The sequence below is a fragment of the Mytilus californianus genome, unplaced genomic scaffold (assembly GCF_021869535.1).
Source record: "Mytilus californianus isolate M0D057914Y unplaced genomic scaffold, xbMytCali1.0.p SCAF_5, whole genome shotgun sequence".
Classification (NCBI taxonomy): domain Eukaryota; kingdom Metazoa; phylum Mollusca; class Bivalvia; order Mytilida; family Mytilidae; genus Mytilus; species Mytilus californianus.
Genome location: NW_026262701.1, coordinates 12,846,319 through 12,869,232, shown reverse-complemented (window position 1 = coordinate 12,869,232; position 22,914 = coordinate 12,846,319). Strand labels below are relative to the sequence as shown.

The window sequence follows — 22,914 nt, the reverse complement described above, 5'->3', positions numbered from 1 at the left end:
TATCTACATTTAGAACATACCAGTCTAAGCACTGTATTACATCTATTGATTATTTAATGAATCCCTCCTACCTGCAAGAGTAATACAATGAAGTGTCAATGCTTAATTAACATACTACCACATTAATGTAAATTTAGTACTTTGCTTCTAGACATATTGATTTTCTTTGCTGTAATTTGTTTTATCTTCTTCAATGTTTACTGCTGTTTTATACAAGCCTAAATTAGCTGTGACAAAATTCTTTGTGGCTGATTGATTTTTCATTAGCCTGTCTTCTGCAAACAAGATGTGGTGTAATGTATTGTTTAATTAGTTAAAGGACTTCTATTTTGAAACCTTGTTTTAGTTGCTGTTCAATTTGGAGACAAGGATTGTTTTAAGTCTGGTTTTTGCTCTTCTGTATAACACATTGTTCCATTTGGAGGCTAAACTAAAAAATTGGTTTCTGGTTGATTTTTGTCTGTGATAATTGTCCTTGAAGACAAGAATGTTAATCTGGCAGTGGCAGTAGCAATATTGATAACTATTTGTTAATATTTCAAAAGGTAAAAGATGAAAACAATCTATTATTTTGACACAGATGTCTTGTTTTGAAGTTTCCATCTGGCAAATATGCATATTCCTTTATGGTTTAATGACTAATTAAAGTCAGAGTTAAGATTTTATAATTAGGTTACTGTAAACCATATCGTGGATACTATATTTTACCTTTAGTCTTTTCTAGCCCACTAAGCGGCAATTTTATTTCGCGATTTAACTGTAGTTAAATAAGGAAAGATCCAAGTTTTACATATTTGCGACAATTTATTATTGTGTTATTTTTCTAATCGCAAAAGTCACGAAAATTTATTGGTTTAATAACAGTATTTGTTCAATTATTATTTGTTATTTTGATTGAGGTAAGCCTTCCAATTGATATTTTATAGTGTGTTTTTCTATGTTGTGATGTTATACTATTGTTTCAGAAAAGGGAGAAGGTTTGGTACCATTAAAACGTTTAATCCCGCTGCAAATGTTTGCACCTGTCCTAAGTCAGGAATCTGATTACAGTAGTTGTCGTCTGTTTATGTAGTTCATACGTGTTTCTCGTTTCTCGTTTTTATATAGATTAGACCGTTGGTTTTTCCGTTTGAATGGTTTTACACTAGTAATTTTTTGGGGCCCTTTATAGCTTGCTGTTTGGTGTTAGCCAATGCTCCATGTTGAAGGCTGTATCTTGACCTATAATGGTTTACTTTTATAAATTGTAACTTGGATGGAGAGTTGTCTCATTGGCACTCATACCACATCTTCCTATATCTATGTCCATCTAATGTTGGTTAACTGATCTTTATCTAAGTTTCAGGATTCATTTAATCTTGTTTTTGTCCCACCTTGACCAAGTTTGAAAAAATTAGACTTAGCTGTGCTGTCAACAGTGTATTACACTGGTCAAAATGGAACAAGTGGTAGGTGAATGATAGTTGGTATGCATTTGTAATAGCACATCTCATTTCCATGAAGATTATTTGGCCCTGCCCCCTCATCATGGTTCATTGACTTTTTTTAAACTTTTGCATAGTTTATATGTTAAAGTTTGTGTTTAGGTCAATGGTATAAGCATTGGAATTTCTCATTTTCGACAGGTTATTTTTCAATTTACCATCAAAATGACCATCTCTCCAGATTAATCTTGCATTGATCTCATTTCTGTGATCTTTTCACTTTTGATTTATTTTGATGATCAGATCAATCCTCAATTACTGTAAATAAAAGGTCAACTAGAACCAATATCAGGTTTATTGGTTTAACTGCAGGTAAGGAAGAACTGATCTGGACATTATTTTCATGATTCTTGGACAAACATTGCTCATTGTACTATATTTTTTTTTATTTGAAGACATTATTAAATAAATCTGGTTTCTGCTGCTGTGAATAATATTTGTTCCATTATGGAAATAAGGTTGGTTTACTGTTTCATTTAGAGACTTTAATTAATAAACCAGATTTTCAATTGATGTGTGAACTGTTTTGTTCCACAAAATGCTGTCAATAGAAACTAGTCATTATCAATATGAGTAATGATTGTGCTACTTGAAATTAGTTAGGCAGTAATTTAGAAAAAGAAATAGCTATTCTATAATATGTAAATTTTATGTTTACTGGAAATTAAGTAGCATAAAGTAATTGGTATTGAAATACAAAATTCAAATAAGTTAATGTACTATTAAATGGAACATATTTTTTAAATGTCTTTACCTTAACTAACCTCCTTAATTTTACTCATTGATAAGCACATGTTGTTTACAAGGAATTATAAAAGTTCATGAGTTATCTCCCATTCATTTAATACAAACATAATGTTTTATAAGCTTTGCTCACCATTTATGACTGGTTTTCTCCATTAACAACTGGTTCCTTCTCTTTGTTGTCATCACTACATGTACTCTCTGTATGTTGTCTCCCTTGGCCAGCAAGCTAAAAAAAATAAAAATTGATATATAAATTAAACAAACAAATTTGAATTGAAAAAAACATGAAATAGAAAAGTAACATTTTCAATCCATTTAATATTGTTCACTGACTTCAAGATTTTTTTGACTTTATCAACCAAACTTTGATGATTACCTTTGGTTTAGGTTGTAAGCTTGGATCTAGAATTATTTTGTATGATGATTACCTTTGGTTTTGGTTGTAAGCTTGGATCTAGAATTATTTTGTAGGATGTTTACCTTTGGTTTTGGTTGTAAGCTTGGATCTAGAATTATTTTGTAGGATGCTTTGGTTTTGGTTGTAAGCTTGGATTTATAATTATTTTGTAGGATGATTACCTTTGGTTTTGGATGTAAGCTTGGATCTAGAATTATATTGTATGATGCTTTGGTTTTGGATGTAAGCTTGGATCTAGAATTATTTTGTATGATAAAATTGAGAATGGAAATGGGGAATGTGTCAAAGAGACAACAACCCGACCATAGAGTAGACAACAGCCGAAGGCCACCAATGGGTCTTCAATGCAGCATTAAACTCCCGCACCAGGAGACGTCCCTCAGCTGGCCCCTAAACAAATATGTATACTAGTTCAGTGATAATGGACATCATACTAAACTCCAAATTATACACAAGAAACTAAAATTAAAAATGATACAAGACTAACAAAGGCCAGAGGCTCCTGACTTGGGACAGGCACAAAAATGCGGCGGGGTTAAACATGTTTTTTGAGATCTCAACCCTCCCCCTATACCTCTAGCCAATGTAGAATGATTACCTTTGGTTTTGGATGTAAGCTTGGATCTAGAATTATTTTGTAGGATGTTTACCTTTGGTTTTGGTTGTAATCTTGGATCTAGAATTATTTTGTATGAAGATTACCTTTGGTTTTGGTTGTAAGCTTGGATCTAAAATTATTTTGCCAACATTCTTTCTGTCATGTAGTTTCTGCATTGCGTCTCCAACCTGTAAATGATATGTAAAATCTATTTACCCATTCTGTACCAAAAAAAGAAAAAAAATGTATGTATATAGAATACATCAGTGGTTGATAGATAACTGCATTTAAATTCTGTGAATCCTGATAAATCAGTTTTTGTTTCAAAGGCACTTATCAAAATAAATGAGTGCACATATTGTTGAATATTAAATGTAACTGTTTTATTGAACTATGAAACTCACTTTAAGTTTGACATCCCGAGATTTATAGATATTTCTAGTTACCAAAAGTGTAGATCTTACATTTTTACCCAGCTTTAATTGTTACATACTAGTATTTAGCTTCAAAGAATGTTTTATGTTTTCACCAAATTATAAGGAAGCAGAAGAAATTATGAAACAAATTCATAAGAGGTATCTTTTTAAAATTTAAAATGAACTTAGGAATAAACATTGATAAAAACTAACATCTTCCAGTGCCCATGCTGAATCTATAACTGGTCGGATCTTTCCATCATTATACAGTTTGAAAAGTTGCTCCATGACTGCCTTAACATATAGGTGTTGTCCTTGTTTAAAGACAAGATGACGGAGTTGGAAACCAGCTATACATTTGTTCTCATCATACAGTTTTATTGGACTGATCTTGTCAACCTGCCACCACTGTAAAACAGACATTGTAAGACATGAACGAAAGAAAACTCAGTGTATTAGTATTTACTAGATAGTAGTCTCTATGGTTTAAAAATTTTATCAGTAATTCAATACTTTGTCTATACATTAAATATAAAGTTGTTTAACTTTATTTCATTGATTTTAATTGCTAAAAAAAAGTTTTGTTTTTTCTAACATTTGTGAGCCATTTGCTCAATCAAACTTCAGTGTACATTGTATCTTGAACACAATATTATATGCCAAATCATGTGGAAGAAAATGTAAACAATGATGGTATTATATGATGTTTTTTTTTGTATTTTTAATTGATTTACAGTGTGAAATAGACCGCAAAATTTACTCTCTCCTTTGACATTGTTTAAGTTTAAATTCAAGCTGATGCTAGGAATGTCCTTTCTTTAGTCTGTAGTATATGTCAGTGCATCACATTTTTATAAAAAACATGGTATTTTTCAGGTATTTCAGGGATAATGTCCTTACTTTCAGGTTGTCATCAGCTGAGTAATGAGCTCCATTATTTATAAAATGATGCTTTTCCTATTTTCAAATATTCAATTTCTCCATTCTAGGCATATATGTTGGTGCATAAAGAGCAATTAAGCCACATCATGGTGAACCATTTTAATGGGTTTCATTTTTCTTACCGATTTAGCAAAACTAAAGAAGCTTTTTGTCTCTCCTGTGACTATGTTTGACGATCCTATAAAGTAATAAATAACATATAAGAAAAGATTATTGAGAATAAGATAATCTCTATTTTATATCTTTATGTCAATCATATAAGCTGAATAAAATATATCAATATAATGATTAGTAATAATATACCATCCTTGACCAACATCCAAATAAATAATAGAATGACATTCAGTTTTACAGCAAAGAATAGAAAAGTAAGACTAATATATTCTGGATGTATTAATATATCCTTTATTGTCTTTATACTGCTGCCGTCATTGTTAGTTTTATGGATCTCCATGGATCTATTTCTCATATATTGCTCTTTCTTATTGACAATTACTTGTATAACTGTAGAATGCTTGATTGTGACATATCCGTTTGCATCAATTCAACCACCAAGAAACAGATATTAAAGAAAGAATGTCATTTATATAGGGTATTATTACCATGGGATGGATGGGTTGATTGGTGTTTAATGTCCAGTGGCAAATATTACATGCAAAGAAGAAGGCATGTTAATTTGATATGAATTTAATTCTGCTTTGAAGAATGACACACTGACTAAGATTTTTAAATTTGATTTTACAATGTAACAGTCCACTTTAAGACTTGTCACCCTACCAGAACATATTATTCTGACTCTGAGCCAACCAGTCTATGCTCTTACTTCAATATGCGGCATGCTAAGCAGAGAAACAGTAACTACATCTTTTGAAGTATTTGATTTGACCACAGTGGCTGTATATTACAATAGGTATTATTTCAACCTTTTTATGCCCCTGCTGTAGCGGTGGGGGCATTATGTTTTACCATTGAAGTGGCGTCACTTTAACCGTTCTAGAGTTTGCCCCTTTATAAATGGAAAAATTGCAAAAAATTTTAGTTTCTGTTCTCTAACTTATGTTTGCCTCAACCAAATGTTATGAAACTTATACACAATGCTTATTACCACAAAACACAGATCAAGTTTGAATATTGGTGGCGTCACTTATACCGTTCTAGAGTTATGCCCCTTTATTTTAGAATTTTAAATATAATACAAACTTTTAAGTCTGTATCAATGTACATGACCAATATTTAAGACATCTTGTGCTTGTTCAATAAATGAAGTCTAGAAAGTCACAATGTCACCAATTGATTACATTGTTGTAATACCAAACCACTACATTCTGAATAAAAAAGCTTCGGTCTTATTTTGATGAAGAAAAAATTAAATAGGATCTGCCATCTAAATTCTCTTAAATATTAAAGGGATATAGCCAAAGCTATCATATATCCCATAAATCAGAATATCTAAATTCCTATACATATAAAGAGTACAAATATCCTATCCTACAATCTCCTGTATTGAATATCCCATTTCCCTGACAACAAGGTTTATAAAGTAATCCGCCCTCAGTCCCTCACCAGATTTAATATCAAGGTAACACCACCGTGGACACCAATATTTCGGAATGGATGTTACTGGGACTATTGTAGTCATGATTTTGCTATTTGATAAATTATTTCACCCAACTGAAGTTTGTAACATCTAACAAGTCTGAAGAATCCGTAAAAATTATTCCCAAACTTATAGATCCAAGATCCCACCAGGTCAGATAGACAAAGACTCCAGCAGGTCATATAGACCAAGATTCCTGCAGTTTAGACCAAGACCCCAGCAGGTCAGATAGACAAAAACCCCAGCAGGTTAGATAGACCAAGATTCCAGCAGGTAATATAGACCAAGACTCCAACAGGTCAGATAGACCAAGACTCCAGCAGGTCATATAGACCAAGACTCCAACAGGTCAGATAGACCAAGACTCCAGCAGGTCATATAGACCAACTCAAGCAGGTCATATAGACCCAAGACTCCAGCAAGGCATATAGACCAAGACTCCAGCAGGTCAGATAGACCAAGACCCCAGCTGGTCATATGGAAAAAACTCCAGCTGGTTATATGGAAAGACTCCAGCAGGTCATATAGACCAGGACTCCAGCAGATCAGATCAAGACTACAGCAGGTCAGACCAAAACTCCAGCAGGTCAGATAAAGACTTTACAGCAGGTCAGATTAAGACTATACAGCAGGTCAGATCAAGACTATACAGCAGGTCAGACCAAAACTCCAGCAGGTCAGATTAAGACTATACAGCAGGTCAGATCAAGACTATACAGCAGGTCAGACCAAAACTCCAGCAGGTCAGATCAAGACTATACAGCAGGTCAGATCAAGACTCCAGCAGATCAGATCAAGACTACACCAGCTCAGACCAAAACTACAGCAGATCAGATAAAGACTATACAGCAGGTCAGATCAAGATAATACAGCAGGTCAGATCAAGACTATACAGCAGGTCAGATTAAGACTCCAGCAGATCAGATCAAGACTACACCAGCTCAGACCAAAACTCCAGCAGGTCAGATAAAGACTATACAGCAGGTCAGTTCAAGACTCCATCAGATCAGATCAAGACTACAGCAGGTCAGACCAAAACTCTAGCAAGTCGGATCAAGACTATACAGCAGGTCAGTTCAAGACTCCATCAGATCAGATCAAGACTACAGCAGGTCAGACCAAAACTCTAGCAAGTCGGATCAAGACCCTACAGCAGGTCAGATTAAGACTATACAGCAGGTCAGATAAAGACTATACAGCAGGTCAGATCAAGACTCCAGCAGGTCAGATAAAGACTATACAGCAGGTCAAATCAAGACTATACAGCAGGTCAGATTAAGACTCCAGCAGGTCAGATAAAGACTATACAGCAGGTCAGATAAAGACTATACAGCAGGTCAGATAAAGACTATACAGCAGGTCAGACTAAAACTCTAGCAGGTCAGATAAAGACCCTACAGCAGGTCAGATAAAGACTATACAGCAGGTCAGATCAAGACTATACAACAGGTCAGACTAAAACTCCAGCAGGTCAGATAAAGACCCCCAGTAGGTCAGATAGACTTAGAAACCAGCAGTTCAGATAGAGCAAGACCCCAGCAGATCATATAGAAAAAAGACTCCAGCAGGTCAGATAGACCTAGATTCAAGCAGGTCAGATAGACCTAGACTCCAGCAGGTCAGAAAGACCAAGACTCCAGCAGGTCATATAGAACAAGACTCAAGCAGGTCATATGGACCTAGACTCCAGCAAGTCAGATAGACCTAGACTCCAGCAGGTCAGATAGATCAAGACCTTAGCAGATCAGATAGACCAAGACTCCAGCAGGTCATACAGACTAAGACTCCAACAGGTCATATAGATCAAAACTCCAGCAGGTCAGATATACCAAGAAGAACCCAGCAGGTCAGATAGAACACGACTCCAGCAGGTCAGATAGACAAAGACTCCAGCTGGTCATATGGAAAAGACTCCAGCTCGTATATGGAAAGACTCCAGCAGGTCAGATAGACCAAGACTCCAGCAGATCAGATCAAGACTACAGCAGGTCACACCAAAACTCCAGCAGGTCAGATAAAGACTTAACAGCAGGTCAGATCAAGACTCCAGCAGGTCAGATAAAGACTATACAGCAGGTCAGATAAAGACTTTACAGGAGGTCAGATCAAGACTCAAGCAGATCAGATCAAGACTACAGCAGATCCGACCGACTACAGCAGGTCACACGAAAACTCGAGCAGGTCAGATAAAGACTTTACAGCAGGTCAGATTAAGACTATACAGCAAGTCAGACCAAAACTTAGACTCCAGAAGGTCAGATAGACCAAGACTCCAGCTGGTCATATGGAAAAGACTCCAGCAGATCAGATCAAGACTACAGCAGGTCAATCCAAAACTCCAGCAGTTCAGATAAAGACTTTACAGCAGGTCCGATCAAGACTCCAGCAGGTCAGATAAAGACTATACAGCAGGTCAGATCAAGACTTTACAGCAGGTCAGATCAAGACTCAAGCAGATCAGATCAAGACTACAGCAGATCAGACCAAGACTACAGCAGGTCACACCAAAACTCCAGCAGGTCAGATAAAGACTTAACAGCAGGTCAGATTAAGACTATACAGCAGGTCAGATAAAGACTATACAGCAAGTAAGACCAAAACTTTACAGCAGGTCAGATCAAGACTCCAGCAGGTCAGATAAAGACTATACAGCAGGTCCGATCAAGACTCCAGCAGGTCAGATAAAAAATATACAGCAGGTCAGATCAAGACTATACAGCAGGTCAGACCAAAACTCCAGCAGGTCAGATAAAGACTATACAGCAGGTCAGATCAAGACTATACAGCAGGTCAGATAAAGACTATACAGCAGGTCAGACCAAAACTCCAGCAGGTCAGATCAAGACTATACAGCAGGTCAAACCAAAACCCCAGCAGGTCGGATCAAGACTATACAGCAGAGTCTCAAACATTGTAATGAAAGAATCAATTCTGTGGATAAAAATATATCCGAGCTAAATGAAAATTTACCTATGATAGTATCGAAACAAATAAGTCAGATTATTGATGATAAGTCAGAAGAAGAGAAAAGAGAAGCCAATATAATTATATTTGGTATACCTGAAAGTGAGGAGGGGGATTCGAGAATTAAAGATACTGAATTTATTCAGGGGCTTTGTAGTGATTCATTAGGGATTGATAACATTGCTATTGATGAGATTGAGGAAATTCAGACTTACTAGGTTAATTGTGAAAGATAATACATCTCGGAATAACCTCTTCCGCAACGCTTATAAGTTGAAAGACACCAAGATAGGTGCACACAAGAAAATAGGTATAGGCAGAGACCTCACAAAAAACAGAGAGAAAGCAATAATGCTTTACGCATTGAATTGGGTCAGATGAAAAAGGATTTTCCCCATAGGAGTTGGGCCATTCGTCGAGAGAAGATAGTTGAATTGCCGAAATCTGGGATTCCTCCATGGGCCCCAGATAAGTAAAGATAACAATCGTTCAGATACTTCAAATGTAAATACGTTAACAGTTAATGTTGATAATTTTGTTCCAGTTAATAGTTATGTTTCAGTTACAGTTAATGATAATAGAAATGAGTTGAATATTTCGCAAGATGTTTCTGATCACCAGTCAATTAGTGACGATAAGAAATTTACTTCGGAGGATAAAAGGAAATCTTTGAGAGTTTTGTTTTCTAATGTAGACACCCTGTCAAATAAGCGTTCAGAGTTTGAGTCATACTTATCAATTGAGAAGCCACATATTATAGGTTTGTGTGAAATATATCCTAAAAACTCTATGGATAAATCTATAGCATCCATGCTAAATCTACCTGATTATGAAAAATTTATACCTGACAAGATGGGTGATAGAGGTGTAGTTATTTATATTCATAAGTCTTTGACAGCTTTTAAAGTTGACATTTTATCTGAATCTGGTTTTAATGAATCAGTGTGGTGTGAAGTTAAGTTGGAAGGAACTGATAAACTTTTATTTGGATGTATTTATAGGATTCCGTTGTCTGTACCATCAAATAATAAGAAATTGAACGATTTAATATGTCAAGCTTGTAATTTAAAGTATAGCCATTATTTAATTATGGGAGACTTTAATTCTCCTGAGATCAAGTGGGTTGATAATGAAGTATCAAGTGGTATTAACACAGATCCTTTTAAATTTTATGAGTGTATGCAGAACAATTTTCTCTTTCAACATATATGTACACCAACACGTTTTCGTACTGGTCAAAATGCTAATTTACTTGACCTGGTTTTTACAAATGAAGAAAATATGATAGCCAAAGACTCAATACAAACTGATTCACCAGTGGGGAAGAGTGACCATTGCATGATAAATTTTGATTTTTGTTGTTATTTGAATAATGAGAAAACTTCTGGCGATCGTTTTTCATATTTTAGAGAAATTATGAGCTTTTTAATGAGAGTCTAAACAACATTGACTGGGATGTTTTGCTAAGTAATAAAACGTTGATGAAATGTGGATAAGTTTCTCTTCTGTTATGTCAGAAAATATTGATAGATTTATTCCTAAGAAAAAGACTGACCGTAAATTTATAAGCCCACCGTTGTGGATGCATAGAGCTACTAAATCTGCAATTGTCAAGAAACGTAAATCATGGAAAAAATATGAATATTCAAGAAGTAACTTGTCATATGCAAAATATGTGAAGGATCGTAACGAATGTACAAATGCTGTTAGAAATGCTAAACTTAGTTTTGAGCAAAAAGTGGCCTTAGAATCAAAGATTAATGTTAAGTCGTTTTGGAATTATGTTAACAGTAAACTCAAGACTAGATCAGGAATAGGCACTCTTGAGAAACCGGATGGTACTTTAGCATCCAGTACTGCTGGTAAAGTTGAAGTTTTAAATCAGTTTTTTACTAGTGTGTTTACTCATACAGATGACTTGAAAGATTATGATACTAATTCAGAGTCAAACAATTTTTTGGATGATATTAATATTTGTCAGGAAGATGTGCTAAAGAAACTTAATAAATTAAAGACAGATAAATCTGCAGGACCTGATGGTCTACATCCGAAAGTTTTATATGAAGTAAGACATGCAATTTGTTATCCCTTGTTTAAAATTTTTGATAAGTCTATCAAAGAGGGTAAAGTTCCAGATGATTGGAAAAACGCCATAGTGTCACCAATATTAAAGAAAGGGAAGAAGCTGAGCCCTGGTAATTACAGACCTGTTAGTTTAACATCCGTAGTATCACCTGGTGTGAATCCATTATTAGAGACAATATTATGAAGTATATTCTCATGAACAATCTTTTTACAAGTAGTCAATATGGCTTCCGACCAGGTAGATCATGTGTTACTCAACTCCTGGAGGTTTTGGATGAGTGGTCAGAATTAATTGATAATGGTTTTCCACTGGACTCAATTTACCTTGATTTTTCCATGTCATTTGATACCGTGCCTCATCAGCGCTTATTTTTGAAACTTGAAAAACTTGGAATAAAGGGATGCATTTTGGATTGGATAAAAAGTTTTCTATCCAGGCGTAAGCAATGTGTTCGTATAAATAATACAACTTCAGCATGGTCAGATGTTGTGAGTGGTATACCTCAGGGGAGTGTTCTAGGACCAGTTCTTTTTTTAACATTTATAAATGACCTTCCTGATGTAGTAGAGGGCATAGTGAAAATTTTTGCCGATGATTGTAAAGTATATTCTTAAGTCTCGTCAGATAATGAGCGCTGTAAGTTACAGGAAAATTTGGACAGTTTATGTGAATGGTCAAATACGTGGAAATTGAAATTTAATGCTGCTAAATGTAAAGTATTACATATTAATCCTGACAATGATCAACAATATCGTTATACCATGTTGGATGATACAGAAAATTTTATTGCGTTATCTAAGGTGAATGAAGAAAAGGATCTTGGAGTAACTTTCGAGTCAAATTTAAAGTTTGAAAAACATATTAGTACTATTGTTAATAAAGCACAGAGAGTTTTATCGCTTATTCATCATTCCTTTGACTACATGGATCAGGATATGTTTCTTACTCTTTTTAAGTCAATTGTTCGTCCACTGTTGGCATATGCTACATGTGTTTGGTCTCCGCATCTTAAAAAAGATATTCGTAAATTGGAATCTGTCCAAAGAAGGGCCACTAAACTCGTAAAGAATATAAATCATTTAAGTTATGAAGATAGATTACGCTCATTGGGATTGCCAACCTTGGAATATCGTAGGGATAGAAATGATATGATACAAGTCTATAAAGCGTTGCATGGTATAGATGATATAAACTGGATGAGCTTATTTACTTTAGCACCATCTAATAATACTAGAGGTCACTCATTAAAACTCTTTAAGAAACAGTGTAAGACGACACATAGACTAAATACTTTTTCAATTAGAGTAGTGGATCCGTGGAATAACCTGTCAGATTTTACAGTGACGGCAAAGACTTTGAATGAATTTAAGTCAGCGTTAAATGGCGAGAATTGGAACCCATATAAATTTATATGTTCATGTTAATTGTTAAGCTGCGCACACCTAAATAAGTTCTATTTTTATAAGTATAATATATATAAATATATTATTATGCGTTTATAATGAGAGGAGAAATTGCATTACGACAATCCAAGATGAGGGGTCAGTAGAAGACTTTGGCTTATTTTAAGGACCCGAAGATAAAGGTATAAATGTATAAAGGTATAAAGCAGGTCAGACAAAGACTATACAGCAGGTCAGATCAAGACTTTACAGCAGGTCAGATCAAGACTCAAGCAGATCAGATCAAGACTACAGCAGATCAGACCAAAACTATACAGCAGGTCAGACCAAACCTCCAACAGGTCAGATCAAGACCCTACAGCAGGTCAGATCAAGACTATACAGCAGGTCAGATCAAGACTATACAGCAGGTCAGACCAAGACTTCAGCAGATCAGATCAAGACTATACAGCAGGTCAGACCAAAACTCCAGCAGGTCAGATAAAGACTATACAGCAGGTCAGATCAAGACTATACACCAGGTCAGATCAAGACTATACACCAGGTCAGATCAAGACTATACACCAGGTCAGATCAAGACTCCAGCAGATCAGATCAAGACTACACCAGGTCAGACCAAAACTCCAGCAGGTCAGATAAAGACTATACAGCAGGTCAGATCAAGACTATACAGCAGGTCAGATCAAGACTATACAGCAGGTCAGACCAAACCTCCAACAGGTCAAATCAAGACTATACAGCAGGTCAAATCAAGACTATACAGCAGGTCAGATAAAGACTATACAGCAGGTCAGATCAAGACTATACAGCAGGTCAGACCAAGACTATACAGCAGGTCAGACCAAAACTCTAGCAGGTCAGATCAAGACTATACAGCAGGTCAGACCAAAACTCCAGCAGGTCAGATAAAGACTATACAGCAGGTCAGACCAAAACTCCAGCAGGTCAGATAAAGACTATACAGCAGGTCAGACCAAAACTCCAGCAGGTCAGATAAAGACTATACAGCAGGTCAAATCAAGACTATACAGCAGGTCAGACCAAGACTCCAGCAGGTCAGATAAAGACTTTACAGCAGGTCAAATCAAGACTATACAGCAGGTCAGATCAAGACTATACATCAGGTCAGATCAAGACTCCAGCAGGTCAGATAAAGACTTTACAGCAGGTCAAATCAAGACTATACAGCAGGTCAGATCAAGACTATACATCAGGTCAGATCAAGACTCCAGCAGGTCAGATAAAGACTTTACAGCAGGTCAGATCAAGACTATACAGCAGGTCAGATCAAGACTATACAGCAGGTCAGATCAAAACTCCAGCAGGTCAGATAAAGACTATACAGCAGGTCAGATCAAGACTCCATCAGGTCAGATAAAGACTATACAGCAGGTCAAATCAAGACTATACAGCAGGTCAGATCAAAACTCCAGCAGGTCAGATAAAGACTATACAGCAGGTCAGACCAAAACTCCAGCAGGTCAGATAAAGACTATACAGCAGGTCAGACCAAAACTCCAGCAGGTCAGATAAAGACTATACAGCAGGTCAGACCAAAACTCCAGCAGGTCAGATAAAGACTTTACAGCAGGTCAGATCAAAACTCCAGCAGGTCAGATAAAGACTATACAGCAGGTCAGACCAAAACTCCAGCAGGTCAAATCAAGACTATACAGCAGGTCAGATCAAAACTCCAGCAGGTCAGATAAAGACTATACAGCAGGTCAAATCAAGACTATACAGCAGGTCAGATCAAGACTATACATCAGGTCAGATCAAGACTCCAGCAGGTCAGATAAAGACTTTACAGCAGGTCAGATCAAGACTATACATCAGGTCAGATCAAGACTATACAGCAGGTCAGATAAAGACTATACAGCAGGTCAGATCAAGACTATACAGCAGGTCAGATCAAGACTCCAGCAGGTCAGATAAAGACTTTACAGCAGGTCAAATCAAGACTATACAGCAGGTCAGATAAAGACTTTACAGCAGGTCAGATCAAGACTATACATCAGGTCAGATAAAGACTATACAGCAGGTCAGATCAAGACTATACAGCAGGTCAGACCAAACCTCCAACAGGTCAGATCATATACAGCAGGTCAGACCAAACCTCCAACAGGTCAAATCAAGACTATACAGCAGGTCAAATCAAAACTCCAGCAGGTCAGATAAAGACTATACAGCAGGTCAGACCAAAACTCCAGCAGGTCAGATAAAGACTATACTTTATTTTTATGATATTTTATCAGTTTATACCAGTTTGGTCGAATGATACTATACAATTATAGTCTTTGTATGAGGTCGATACGAGGATATATCGACCTGAAAGAAGTATATTGACTGAGGAGGAAATCCGAGGTCGATATACTTCATTAGGTCGATAAATGAAATTCTGTAAATGAAATTTGTTGAGTCTCCAATGAAATATCACGGTTTTCCTAAAAGTACTTGTATAAATGTTTTTAAAATATTTGCTCCATTACATGAATACACATTTGGTATTTTGTGTACAATACATTTTTATTCGTCGCTAGATTTAATAATTGACTGTGTATACAAATTTTTAGTTCTTACCATAAAGGACATATTTTCCCATTGGTTTAAGCAGTGAAACACCTTTATTTGTATCGTCTCCACATAAACAATCTAAAACGATATCCACACCCTCTGGGGATAGTCTGAAAAACAAAATCATTAATGATAGTCACAACTCAATTTAGACATGTGTTTGGTTATCCCTAAGGATGCCACCGCAACTCATAGGGAGTGGGGACAATTTTGACATACTATTTGATATGTACGTAATATGCTTTTTTTTATTTAAAAAAAATTATACCAAATTGATTTTTTAACTTGCTTTAAACATAAATGTGTGTCTTGTTTGTAATCACTATTAACAATCAGTTTGTTATCCCTGTTTACACTCAGTTTGTGTCTTGATTTTTATCACTATTACCGGTCAGTTTGTGTCTTGTTTGTTATCCCTGTTCACAGTCCGTTTGTGTCTTGTTTGTTATCCCTGTTAAGTCAGTTTGGGTCTTGTTTGTTATCACTGTCTACAGTCAATTTGTGTCTTGGCTGTTATTCATTTTCACAGTCAGTTTGTGTCTTGTTTGTTATCACTATTACCCTACAATATGTGTCTTGTTTGTTATCAATATTAACAGTCAGTTTGGGTCTTGTTTGTTATCACTGTCAACAGTCATTTTATGTCTTGTTTGTTCACAAATAAAATAAAATTGACGGTTATCTTTGGGTAAGAGCTTTACTTCGTGTCACATTTAGAAAAAAATTATTATCATTCAGAAATAAACAAAAATTAAAATAACACACTGCTCATGGTATAAAAGTTTTGAAAAAAGAGAGGGATGAAAAGGATAATTATGCAAATAAAAGTTTCAAATAGATAGCAATTAACGGATAGAACAAACAGGGAAAAACAAGACATAAACTGAAAGTTGATAACAAACCAAACAAGATGTTATTTGAATAGATAAAAAGTAAGTTAACAACAAATTTGAATGTGTAAAATGAACTAATGAAACATATCAAATAAAATAAAAGAAATTAAAGTTAACATGACTAAAAATACAAAATGCATCATAAATAATTGACATAGACGGTAATGAGTGAGATAAAAATTACCATTAAAATGCAAATTAGAGTGAAAATAATAATCCTTAATCCTTGAATGAGTGAGATAACAATTACCATTAATCCCCAAATGAGTGAGATAACAACCACCATTAATCCCTGATAGTGAGATGACAATTACCATTAACCCCTTAATGAATGAGATAACAATTACTATTAACCCCTGAACGAGTGAGATAACAATAACCTTTAGCCCCTGAATGAGTGAGATAACAATTACCATAAACCCCTGAACGAATGAGATAATAATTATCATTATCCTCTGAATGAGTGAGATAACAATAACCATTAATCCCTGAATGAGTGAGAAAACAATTATCATTAACCCCTGAACGAGTGAGATAACAATTACCATTAACCCCTGAATGAGTAAGATAACAATTACCATTAACACCTAAACGAATGAGATAACAATTTCTATTAACCCCTAAATGAGTGAGATAACAATTACCATTAACCCCTGAATGAGTGAGATAACAATAACCATTAACCCCTGAATGAGTGAGATAACAATAATCATTAATTCCTGAATGAGTGAGATAACAATTATCATTAACCTAAGAATGAGTGAGATAACAATAACCATCTATCCGTGAATGAGTGAGATAACATTTATCTTTAACCCCTAAATTAGTGAGATAACACTTATCATTAACCCCAGAATGGATGAGATAACAATTACCATTAATCCCTGAATGGGTGAGATAACAATAATCATTATTCCTTGAACAAGTTAGATAACTATAACCATTAACCCCTGAATGAATAAGATAACAATTACCATTAACCCCTGAAAGAATGAGATAAATAATTACCATTAACCCCTGAATGAGTGAGATAAATAATTACCATTAACACCTGAATGAGTGAGATAAATAATTACCATTAACCCCTGAATGAGTGAGATAAATAATTACCATTAACCCCTGAATGAGTGAGATAAATAATTACCATTAACACCTGAATGAGTGAGATAAACAATTACCATTAACCCCTGAATGAGTGAGATAAATAATTACCATTAACCCCTGAATGAGTGAGATAAATAATTACCATTAACCCCTGAATGAGTGAGATAAACAATTACCATTAACCTCTGAATGAGTGAGATAAACAATTACCATTAACCCCTGAATGAGTGAGATAAATAATTACCATTAACCCCTGAATGAGTGAGATAAACAATTACCATTAACCCCTGAATGAGTGAGATAAACAATTACCATTAACCCCTGAATGAGTAAGATAACAATTACCATTAACACCTAAACGAATGAGATAACAATTACCATTAACCCCTGAATGAGTGAGGTAACAATTATCAATTATCCCTGAATGAGTGAGATAACAATTATCAATTACCCCTGAGTGTACTACAATAATATGATACATAAATGTTGTACTATAAACAAAAGAATTATTAATGCGTAAAACATGTATTGATAAGGGTTCAATAGTCTGTGGATTGTTTAGCAAAGAATTGTAATTTAATTTCGTATTATAATGGTAATGTAAAACTTGTGATGTATCTAATGTAATAAATGTAAATAATGAGCAGAGTACTCTTTTCTGCATTCCTTCGGATAATCTAAATAAGACTACAGATAACTTGATAATGGTATTCCAGTGTGAGAGGTTTATTCATACTTTGTATATATCTTTGTTATAATCGTTATGTTCTTACTTTCTAACTTCCTGTGAATAATCTACTACTCTATCAAATAAATGGTCCACACTCTCCTTTACAAACTCATGTTTGTAGTAAGAAGCTGTGCCATATACCGTCACGTTCTCCACCGTCTTACAGAGTTGGCCTATAGCTTGTCCCTGCAAACAATAATGATAACCATGGTAATGGTGATTAAACTTTATTTAACACGTTCTACAGTTATTTCAACACTCCCTATGGTAATTTAAACACATCCTACAGTTATTTCAACACGTCCAACAATCCTACAAGATGCAATGATAACCCTAATTTAAATTTGCGTTGCATCGCCCCATTAAAAATTAAATATCAGGATTTTCGAACAGAAGAATAGTGGACACGAAAAGATAAACATACTAGTATATGAGGGTCTGGATGGGGTTTACAGAATAATGGACACACATTCACATACATAAATGAAGATCTCCCATCAAGACCCTTACGTTTTCTTGAATGATGGACAAGCGTTAACAAAATTTGATGAGAAAATAAGTTCAGAATGAAATAAAGAGACTACTAACCAACTTAAATTCTGCGAAACAAAAAAAAATAACACTAACTAAGTTGTGAACAATAACAACCGCTATATAGAAGGGATCAGCCACATTTTCATTTTGCTGACTTGTCCGAGCGGACTACGATAGTAACAGTGAAATAACTACATTCAAAGACTAATATGATATTGGTGTAATAGGCCCAGGTACAAGTACATAAAGGAAAATAGTCTGACATGTGCAACAAATGTGCAACAAATATTCTTCACAGGAGCCAAAGCTCTGCGTTATAATATTAAAAACTTTATGTTGTCATTAATACGAATGGAACTTTATAGTTATCAGGAGACGTTTTTCGTGATTTCCTGTCAAAATAGTTATTCTGTAATCTCTAGAAGAGTAGGAACTGTATTGATTGTATATCAAATCGTATAATGTAAATGAGGAAAATATATATTTTCAAATAATGACATTATAAAAGAACTTTTATGGTACGTATGAATAGACATTACAAAGCCATTTAAAGAGATTAGTGTCTGAAACCTGATGGATATTGATTGAGGCCTTAAAAGGTATGGCATTATGAATAGACGCTAGGAGATGTGGGGTATGAATAACAGGAGATGAGGGGTGTAAATAAAAGGAGATGTGGGGTATGAATAACAGAAGATGAGGGGTAGGAAATAAGGAGATGTGGAGTATGAATAATAGAAGATGAGGGGTAGGAAATAAGGAGATGTGGAGTATGAATAACAGGAGATGAGGGGTATGAATAACAGGAGATGAGGGGTATGAATAACAGGAGATGTGGGGTATGAATAACAGAAGATGAGGGTAGGAAAAAAGGAGATGTGGGGTATGAATAACAGAAGATGAGGGGTAGGGAAAAAGGAGATGTGGGGTATGAATAACAGAAGATGTGGGGTAGGAAAAAAGGAGATGTGGGGTATGAATAACAGAAGATGAAGGGTATGAAATAAAAGGAGATGTGGGATATGAAATAATGTGGGGTAAACGTCAGTATAGAAGTAATCCAACAACACAAACAAAATCAAAAGACATCACAAATACAGTCTTCAACAATCTAGAAAAGTTGTTAAAAGAATCAGCAGAGCAGAAATCCACCAAGGTCCTTCTCTACACGCCGACAACATTCAGATATAACAGAAGACAACCAATGACAAAGACTCTGTCTTGAAACTGGCACAGCTATTCAATATTTGGCTGGGATTTTTAAAACTAGTGTTTTTTTAAAAATCTTTTCTATTTAATTCGGATTTCTTTTTGTCAACGATTGGATGGTAACGACTCTTAGAAACTAATGATGGACATTGGTAATAAAAACATCTTCCTATGGTCTTGTCATGTATAAAGCGAAAATATCTGACACAATATGTATTAAAATATGCCTCAAAATGAATTTATTGAACTACCGGGGTAAACAGTGAAAACCTTACAAGTACAATAGCTAGAGTGAAGTGGTAAAATAACACAGACTCTAAAATACATTGTAAACAACTTACCACGCCGCCACCAACAGAATGAACAAACACAGATTGTCCTTTCCTCAGGTTGGCCATATCAAACAACATTATATAAGCAGTTAAGTAGTTCATTGCTAATGCAGCACCGTCTTGGAAGCTCATATTGTCCGGCATTTTATACACCAACTGAGCCGGGAGTACAACAGCCTCTGCCCAAGCATTGTAATCACAAAAACCAATAACCCTATCTCCAACCTGGAAATAAAACATATAATTATTCTGGAAAGTAGGAAATAATAAATATACAAAAGACTTACAAATATAAGACAGACAGGGATACATGCTTGTATCAAAGGAGGGGGTCCCCATTGACTCTCTACAACTGCTTTAGGATTAAATCGGTAATTATATTATACGTTAGAAGAATGTTGCAGTGTTCACACCAGAATTCAGTCTACTTAATTAGTGTCGCATGTAATTATCACATGAATATTAAGAATGTGTCCATAGTACACGGATGCCCCACTCGCACTATCAATTGGACCATAAATTGGGGTCAAAACTCTAATTTGGCAGTAAAATTAGAAGGATCATATCATAGGGAACATGTGTACTAAGTTTCAAGTTGATTGGACTTCAACTTCATCAAAAACTACCTTGACCAAAAACTTTAACCTGAAGCGGGACAGACGGACGGACGAACGAACGGACGAACAGACCGAAAAACATAATGGCCCTAAGTGGGGCATAAAAACAAATAATTGCATTTCATAATATATGATACACTAGGGAGATTTCGGCATAAATATTCTACGTATATGGCAAGCCGTTTTTATAACTTATTCAATTTTAAGATATCTTATAACACTAATAAGATATGTAAATTAGTTTATAAGATATCTTATGAACTTTAAATTAAATAAGATACATTGTTGTATCTCATACCTTATAAGATATTTCTTTTTTTAATTTATAAAATATCTCAATTACTTAATGAGATATCTTATGTGGTTTATTATATATTTTATTAAGTTAAAACGATATCTTTTAAATTAAGATTTCTGATATAGTTTATAAGATATCTTAAAATAAACAAGATATATTTTAACTATATAAGATATTTAAAATTGGTACCCCTCGAAAAAACATTGTCAACCTTGGCTTCACCTCAGTTGACAATGTTTTCTCGAGGTAACAATCTGCTCTATCACCCTCTCAGCTATGTGTTATTTATATACTGAATACAATATCTTTGTAAACTGTTTAATGAGATATCTTATTTAGTTGATAAGATATCTTATTAATCTATAAAATATCTTTAAAACGAAAAAAAATATAAAAACTGCTTGCCATTTGCATAAGTCATATGGGTAGCAATGTCGGTGGCTGCTTCCCATCTGACTGCAAACAGAACCTTTATTTCTATCAAGTCCTGGATACAGATCATCCTATTAGAAATAATTCCTGAGTAATACGTAATTTTGTTTCCATTTTAATAATAAAGATGTCCATACACATCGATAACAATGCCGGCTGTATTGCTGTTTCGTCGTTTGCACCTAACACACGCTTGGGGACAAATAAAAGTGAAATAACCGTAAGAATATTAAATCGCAGCCATGGTTAATAACTTTTACAAAAACCTGCAAGCACATACTAACGAACCAGGTTTTAAGCATCAAAAATTGAGTGGTTGTGTCTAAAAACGGCACTTCTCGTGTACTTTTAAACAGTCATTACGTAATGGGAATACCTAAGACAGCATTAAAAGGACAACACACTGATCATGCTGATTCCTCTGAGAGAAATAATTCGTGCAAAATCATTATTTAATCAACTGATAGCTATAACGATTTCTCAGTTAATAGAAAAATTTACATTGTAAGCTGTTTCAATTGCAATGTTAAAATGTACAATGTCGTGGGCGTTCGAAAGGTCGATTTAGACAACACTAATTAAGTCCTGTTTTATCTCGAATGCTGAAGTAGTTATCAATAATTTCTTGAGAGAAAATCAAAACTTATTTTAAAGGTAATCGACTATTTGGGTTTTACCATGTTGGGAATTTATTCCGGTGCAGTTTTAACTGAAAAGTAACTAATACATTGTTTTTTCCTATGTAGATATATTTACTGAAATAAGAAAATGATCGATAAATCTATGTTGGCGATGATAGTTAAAGTAATCTGCCATTTATTTCTTTGTTAAAGTCGATCATCTACAAGGGCACTTCGACTACTTGAGTATTGTATATTCTTCTCTTAGTTTATCATTGCAATATTGAGTGTGAACTACCATTGACCTCAGGTGATTGTAAGTCTATCCATTATCCGAATTCGACTTAACTATCAATATGTGTATTCGTCATAAAATAGGTTATAGAAAGTTTAAGTCATTACTTTATCAACGACTACGATTATATTCTAAAAATATATATTTACATCAAAAATTTAAAATCACGATGAGAATAGATATATTTTGGTTTTTTTTTCAATGATGCGCATTTTCCCCCTTTCGCAGCTGTTATCACAGAGCTTACATGATGAGGAGAACATTTTAGCATCGCAAATATTGTTCTTATTTGTATTAATGCTCAAATAAACCAAGATTCTAGATTTTATGAAACGTTAGAAGACTGACTTTTTGTATATCAAGGAAATATTCGGCAAGAAGTGGAATGACTGTGCAGGATATATAAATACACAGTCACGACCGGTCAAACTCCAATGCCCATGTAGGGAGATAAATCACGTTCTATCAACGCTCAAGAACTCTTGCAACAACCATTTGAGGTGGCCTTATGCAAGGCATATTTCTGCCCCTATCAAACATATGTTTAAAAAACTTTCATCCTGTACGACCCACTTTAAAGAATCTTCCTATTAGGTTAATTGTTTGCTCTCGATCATGGAT

The 22,914-nt window shown here is 34.8% G+C and overlaps 1 protein-coding gene across 1 annotated transcript in view; it reads right to left on the bottom strand.

The window, feature by feature from the left end:
- The window catches only part of LOC127702568 (synaptic vesicle membrane protein VAT-1 homolog-like), a 31,033-nt gene that overhangs the window by 2,228 nt on the left and 5,891 nt on the right, over positions 1 to 22,914 (bottom strand). The window contains exons 3-9 of the mRNA XM_052206820.1: positions 20,041 to 20,256; positions 18,000 to 18,142; positions 15,236 to 15,339; positions 4,728 to 4,783; positions 3,877 to 4,071; positions 3,352 to 3,435; positions 2,362 to 2,457 (exon numbers count right to left, since the gene is read on the bottom strand). Coding sequence (XP_052062780.1) covers positions 2,365 to 2,457; positions 3,352 to 3,435; positions 3,877 to 4,071; positions 4,728 to 4,783; positions 15,236 to 15,339; positions 18,000 to 18,142; positions 20,041 to 20,256 — 891 coding nt within the window. The 3' untranslated portion in view covers positions 2,362 to 2,364. The remainder of the gene's footprint in view (positions 1 to 2,361; positions 2,458 to 3,351; positions 3,436 to 3,876; positions 4,072 to 4,727; positions 4,784 to 15,235; positions 15,340 to 17,999; positions 18,143 to 20,040; positions 20,257 to 22,914) is intronic.